This window comes from Chiloscyllium plagiosum, chromosome 6 (genome assembly GCF_004010195.1).
Source record: "Chiloscyllium plagiosum isolate BGI_BamShark_2017 chromosome 6, ASM401019v2, whole genome shotgun sequence".
Classification (NCBI taxonomy): Eukaryota; Metazoa; Chordata; class Chondrichthyes; order Orectolobiformes; family Hemiscylliidae; genus Chiloscyllium; species Chiloscyllium plagiosum.
The window spans coordinates 116,074,427-116,081,273 of NC_057715.1; the positions used below are offsets into that span (position 1 = coordinate 116,074,427).

At 48.4% G+C, this 6,847-nt stretch overlaps 1 protein-coding gene across 4 annotated transcripts in view; it reads right to left on the reverse strand.

The window, feature by feature from the left end:
- Window positions 1-6,847, reverse strand: part of LOC122550962 (autophagy-related protein 16-1-like) — a 103,344-nt gene that overhangs the window by 64,003 nt on the left and 32,494 nt on the right. For 3 of the 4 annotated variants that reach the window (XM_043692513.1, XM_043692512.1, XM_043692511.1), the window contains exon 4: window positions 588-661. The exons of the other annotated variant lie outside the window; for it this stretch is intronic. In XM_043692513.1, the coding sequence (XP_043548448.1) occupies window positions 588-661 (74 nt within the window). The remainder of the gene's footprint in view (window positions 1-587; window positions 662-6,847) is intronic. 4 annotated transcript variants of the gene reach the window in all.

Here is a 6,847-nt window from a genome sequence, read left to right on the forward strand (position 1 = left end):
CTCCCTCGGCGCTGACCCTGCGACAGTGCGGCGCTCCCTCGGCGCTGACCCTGCGACACTCCCTCGGCGCTGACCCTGCGACACTCCCTCGGCGCTGACCCTGCGACACTCCCTCGGCGCTGACCCTGCGACACTCCCTCGGCGCTGACCCTGCGACACTCCCTCGGCGCTGACCCTGCGACACTCCCTCGGCGCTGACCCTGCGACACTCCCTCGGCTGCGACAGTGCGGCGCTCCCTCGGCGCTGACCCTGCGACAGTGCGGCACTGCCTCGGCACTGACCCTGCGACAGTGCGGCACTGCCTCGGCACTGACCCTGCGACAGTGCGGCACTCCCTCGGCACTGACCCTCCGACAGTGCGGAACCCCTTCAAGTGCTTCACAGGGAGAGTCAGCCTGGATTGTGTGGACATGGCCTATAAGGGGGATTCGATCCTGTAATGTTCCTTGCCTCTGTGTTAGTGTCCTGCTTTCCAAAGCCCCACCTGCCCTCTCTGATTGCAGCACGGTTTACAGCATCGTCACACGCGTATTGCAGCGTGCAGACATCCCCCACAGAAATGTGGAAACCCAGTGACTGTTCTCACCTGCTGTGACTGACCTGGAGGTCCATCTCTCTGTGTTTGTGCTGTTTGCTCAGACTGAAGACCTCCTGTGCGAGCTGAGGGGGTGGGGTGTTGGGAGGGAGCATAAAAAATGAAGAATGAAACAGAAAACCGTGGAGAGGAGGAGTGATCTACTGTCTGTCGATCCTACCCTGCTGCCGTAGGAGCAGGAGAACCCCATCCTTAACTGGACTGCTGATCGGTGCATGAGGCATAGGCCATTCAGCCCATCGAGTCTGCTCCCCCATTCAATGAGATTGTCACTGATCTGAATCCTCAACTCCACTTTCCTGCCTTTTCCCCCTAACCCTCGATTCTCTTCCTGATTAACGATCTCTCTCTCTGAGCCTTGAACATCCTCAGTGACCCAGCCTCGACAGCCCTCCGTGGTAAAGGATTCCACAGATTCACTCCCCTCGGAGAGAGGAAATTCCTCCTCATCTCTGTCTTAAACAGGTGACTCCTTTTTCTGAGTTGATGCCCTCTGGTGCTGGGCTCTCCCACCAGGGGAAACAGCCCCTCCACATCTGCCCCTATCAAGTCCCTGAAGAATCTCAGCAGGTCTGGCAGCACGTGTGGGGAGAGTTCAGAGTCCATTGGCCCTTGTTCAGAGGTGATAGCAGCTTTTGATAGGTGGAGGTACATGTGCCCAAGACAGGGGCTGTGGGAGCAAGGAGTGAAAAGTTAGGGAGAGATGAAGTCCCGAGACAGAGGATGACAAATCAACAGATGATAAATAGCCAGAGAGAAAGAAAAGCTGCTCAGAGAGACAATGAGTGAAAACAGACAGGACAGGGCCTGAGGGATGGAGTGGGTAAAGGACATGGTGCTCAGACCCGAAGATTAATGACCTCGATATCGAGTCCTGAAAACTGCAGGGTCCCCAAGCAGAAAATGAAATGCTGTTCTTAACTCTGCTTTCTCTCCACAGATGCTACCAGACCTGCTGAGTTTCTCCAGCGATTTCTGCTTCTGTTTCAGATTTCCGGCATCCGTAATTCTTTGTTTTAGGTACAAAAGTTTTGATGTGTTTAAATAAGGTCACCTCTCACTCTTCTATATTCCAAAAGGTCACACATTCTGGATGTTAAAAATACACATGCACACACCTGGGGAGTGTGTTCAGAAACTCACTTCCACAATGTAAAATAAAAAGTTCGACTCGAGCGAGCCAAGCTTCTCTCTGCGACTTCACAATGTTAACAGGAATAGTGGCCATGAATGAGAAGATTGAAACTGAAAAGGGGGAGGCAGATTCAAATCCCAACACGACAGATGGTCGAGTTTGAACTTAATAAGAATCTGGAATTAAAAGTCTAATGATGACCATGAATTCAATGGACAGTACGGCGGTGGCTCAGTGGTTAGCACTGGGTTCAATTCCGGCCTCGGGCGACCGTCTGTGTGGAGTTTGCACATTCTCCCCATGTCTATGCAGGTTTCCTCTGGGTGCTCCCACAATCCAAAGATGTGCAGGTTAGGGTGGATTGACCGTGTTAAATTGCCTCTAGTACCCAGGTATGTGTAGGCCAGGTTGATTATGTGGGGTAGCTCTCAGGGGGGATGCTCTTCAGAGGGTTGGTGTGAACTCAATGGGCCAAATGGCCTACTCCCACACTGTAGGGATTTGATGATCCTGTGATCTAATTCACGAATCCCTTTATGTGAAGGGTATCTGCTATCCTCACATAATCCGGCCTACACGTGACTCCATACACGCAGCAATGTGGTTAACCTATTTGCATGACCAATAAAAACAAATTGCTGGCCTAGCCAGTGACACCAGCATCTCATGAATGAACTAAAACAAAAAAAAAGGTTGCTCAGTAGAGATAGAGGGTGGCACGGTAGCTCAGTGGTTAGCACGGCTGCCTCACAGCACCAGGGTCTCAGGTTCGATTCCAGCCTCGGGCAACTGTCGGTGTGGAGTTTGCACATTCTCCCTGTGTCTGCGTGGGTTTCCTCCGGGTGCTCCGGTTTCCTCCCACAGTCCAAAGATGTGCAGGTCAGGTGAATTGGCCACGCTAAATTGTCCCATAGTGTGAGGTGCATTAGTCAGAGGGAAATGGGTCTCTGTGGGTTACTCTTCGGAGGGTCGGTGTGGACTTGCTGGGCCGAAGGGCCTGTTTCCACACTTTAGGGAATCTAATCTAATCAAGTAGAGATAGGGAACTTTCTACCTGAAAAGGTAATGGTAATGGTGGAACGTAACACCTGAAGACTGTCCCAGGCAGGATGGGCTGAATGTCCTTCCCCTGTGGTAGATATTGTAACAAGCAGCACATCACTGAGCAGTATCGTTGGAGAATGAGGAACTGAGTGGACATTAAAGGACAATTCAGTCCTTAAGTTAAGGAAGTGCAGCTTTGAAAGCTATCCCACAACTTTGGAAATTGCTTCATAAAACATTTAGATAGCAGAAGTGGAACCGGGATAGACTCTGTTTGTCTTATATGCAACAAACATAACTTCCTATTCTGCCAGAAAACCTGCAAGAGCAGCCTTAGAATGTACCAGAGGGAAATGTCAGTGTGCAAGTTCGTTTGTTAAAGGGAGGTGGGTCACTCAGAGAAAAAAACTCTTGACTCATCTGTTGACAAGATATCTGGTGGTGCTGCAGTGGTATTATTACTGGAGCAGCAACACAGAAGCTCAGGCTAATGCCCGGGCAACACAAGTTCAAATCCCACCCACGGGAGATGGTGGAATTTAAACTCAATTCATAAAATCTGGAATTGAGATGGTGACCATCGAAACCCATCTGGTTCACTCAGGAAATCTGTTGCCCTTGCCTGGTCAGGCCTGTGCGTAACTCCAGCCCCACAGTCAATTCTTAACTGCCCTCTGAAATGGCTGAGCAAGGCACTCAGATCAGGGGAAATTAAGGATGGCAATAAGTCCTGCACTTGCCAGCATTGCCCCCATCCTGTGACCTTAAAATATAGGAGCAGAATTAGGCCATTCAACTCATCGAATCTGCTCCATTATTCCACCATGGCTGATATGTTTCTCAACCTCATTCTCCTGCCTTCTCCCTGTGACCCTTGACCCCCTTACTAATCAGGAACCTATCTATCTTTGTCTTAAACACACTCAGTGACTTGGCCTCCACAGCCCTCTGTCGCAATAAGTTCCACAGTTTTGCCACCCTCTGGCTGAAGAAATTCCTCCTCATCTCAGTTCGAAAGGGTGTTAGCTCTGTCTGAATAAGAAAATGGGGGAATATCTATCCAAACAGATAGAGAGTCTTTCCTACAAAATAAAAGGAGGCTAAAGGATGAACTTAATTAAAGGGCTTTACATTATGAAGCTTCTGGCAGGGAAAACTTTAGAAAAGGTGTCTGAACCAGGGATCACAAAGAGAAGACATTCAGTACTGATGGAAAAGGAAATTCATAAGAAAGGACAAAAGTGTGAGAAGAGAGCAGAGAGAGAGACAGAGAGAGAGATGGAAAGAGAGAGAGAGAGATCAATGGAACCGAAAAGCAGGCCAGTGAGATACAGAAACGAGGGTGGACCGCATGAGAAAGAGCAAATACATACGAGAGTGAGAGACAGAGAAATTACAAAGAAATTCATGGAGTCTATGTGACAGAGAAAGCAAAGAAGCATAAGGGGGAACAGAGAGTGGAAAAGAATTCAAAAGAGAATCTGCACGAGTGAGCGTTGTTATGATCCCTGCTGATGGTAACAGTAATTGGAACTCATTGGATCAATGGATCTCATTGACGATGAGATTCTTGATTCGGGTTATTAACCTGGGCCAATCAGGGAGCTCTGTCTGACAGACTCCACAGACTGGCTTTGAGCTGGCTGGTCAGAGTCCATGTACCGTGCACATGGAAATAAAGGATGACTTGGTGACAGAATACCGGCCTGAGTCATTTCAAGTCAGATTCCACAGTGAGACCTGGTTTGATTGACCTCAAGTTTTATTTTTGCTAATTGTTTACCGCCGCAGTCAGTCATTGAGCTGTACAGCACAGAGACGGACCCTTTGGTCCAACCCGTCCATGCCGACCAGATATCCCAACCTGATCTAGGCCCATTTGCCAGCACCCGGCCCATATCCCTCTGTATCCCTCTTATTCATATACCCACTGAGATGCCTTATAAATATTGCAATTGTACCAGCCTCCACTACTTCCCCTGGCAGCTCAATCCATGCACATACCACCCTCTGCTTGAAAAAGTTGCCCCTTAGGTCTCTTTTATATCTTTCCCTTCTCACCCTAAACCTGTGCCGAGTTCTGGACTCCCCCACCCCAGGGAAAAGACTTTGTCTATTTACCCTATCCATACCTCTCAGTTTTATAAACCTCTATAAAGGTCACCCCTCAGCCTCTGACACTCCAGGGAAAAAAGCCCCAGCCTATTCAGTCTCTTCCTATAGCTCAAATCCTCCAACCCTGGCAACATAGAATATTACAGCACAGTACAGGCCCATCAGCCCTCGATATTACGCCGACCTGTGGAACCAATCTGAAGCCCATCAAACCTACACTATTCCATTTTCATCCATATGTTTATCCAATGACCATTTAAATGCCTGTAAAGTTGGCAAGTCTACCACTGTTGCAGGCAGGGCGTTCCATGCCCCTACTAATCTCTGGGTAAAGAACCCATCTCTGACATCTATTCTATATCTATCACCCCTCAGTTTAAAGCTATGTCCCCTTATGCTAGCCATCATCATCATCCAAGGAAAAAGGCTCTCTGTATGTTTCTATTAAGTCACCTCTTAACCTTCTTCTCTCTAATGAAAACAGCCTCAAATCCTTCAACCTTTCCTCATAAGACCTTCCCTCCGTACCAGGCAACATCCTGGTAAATCTCCTCTGCACCCTTTCCAAAGCTCCCACATCCTTCCTATAATGCGGCACAGAAATGTCCACAATACTCCAAGTTCGGCCCCACCAGAGTTTTGTACAGCTGCAGCATGACCTCATGGCTCCGAAACTCAATCGCTCTACCAATAAAAGCTAACACACCGTATGCCTTCTTAATAACCCTATCAACCTGGGTGGCAACTTTCAGGGATCTATGAACATGGACACCGAGATCTCTCTGTTCACGTACACTACCAAGAATCTTACCATCAGCCCAGTACTCTCTATTCCTTTTGCTCCTTCCAAAGTGAATTACCTCACACTTTTCCACATTAAACTGCATTTGCCACCTCTCAGCCCAGCCATGCAACTTATCTATGTCCCTCTGTAACCTGCAACATTCTCCCAAACTGTCCACACCTCCACCGATTTTAGTGTCATCCGTAAATTTACTAACCCATCCTTCTATGCCCTCATCCAGATCATTTACAAAAGTGACAAACAGCAGTGGCCCCAAAACAGATCCTTGCAGTACACCACTAGTAAATGAACTCCAGGATGAACATTTCCCATCATCCACCACCCTGCACCATCCCTGTAGCCACGTGTTCAACTCCTCTCTCTCTCCATATTCCTCGCCTCACTAGCACGTGGCACGGGTAACAAACCAGAGACAACAACTCTGTTTGTTCTAGCTGTCAGCTTCCACCCTAGCTCCCTGAATTTCTGCCTTACATCCCCATCCCTCTTCCTACCTATACCATTGGTGCCTATGTGGACCACGACTTGGGGTTGCTCCCCCTACCCCTTTAGGATCCCAAAAACACAATCCGAGACATCACGAACCCTGGCACCTGGGAGGCAACACACCAACCGTGAGTCTCTCTCGTCCCCACAGAACCTCCTGTCCCAATAACTATGGAGTCCCCAATGACTAAAGCTCTGCTCATCTCCCCACTTCCCTTCTGAGCAACAGGGACAGACTCTGTGCCAGAGACCTGTACCCCATGGCTTATCCCGGTAAATCACTCTGCAAACAGTATCCAGAATGATATACTTGTTATTGAGGGCAACATCCTTTTAAATGTTTTCTGAACCCTTTCAAGCTTCATAACATCCTTTTGATATCAGGGAGACCAGAATTGAATGCAATATTCCAAAAGTGGCCTTACCAATGTCCTGTGCAGCCGTAACATGACCTCCCAACTCCTGTACTCAATGCACTGACCGATAAAGGAAAGCATACCAAACGCCCTCTTCACTATCCTATCTACCTGCAAACCCACTTTCAAGAAACAATGAACCTGCACTCCAAGGTCTCTTTGTTCAGCAACACTCCCTAGGACCTTACCATTAAGTGTATAAGTCCTGCTAAGATTTGCTTTCCCAAAATGCAGCTCCTCGCATTTATCT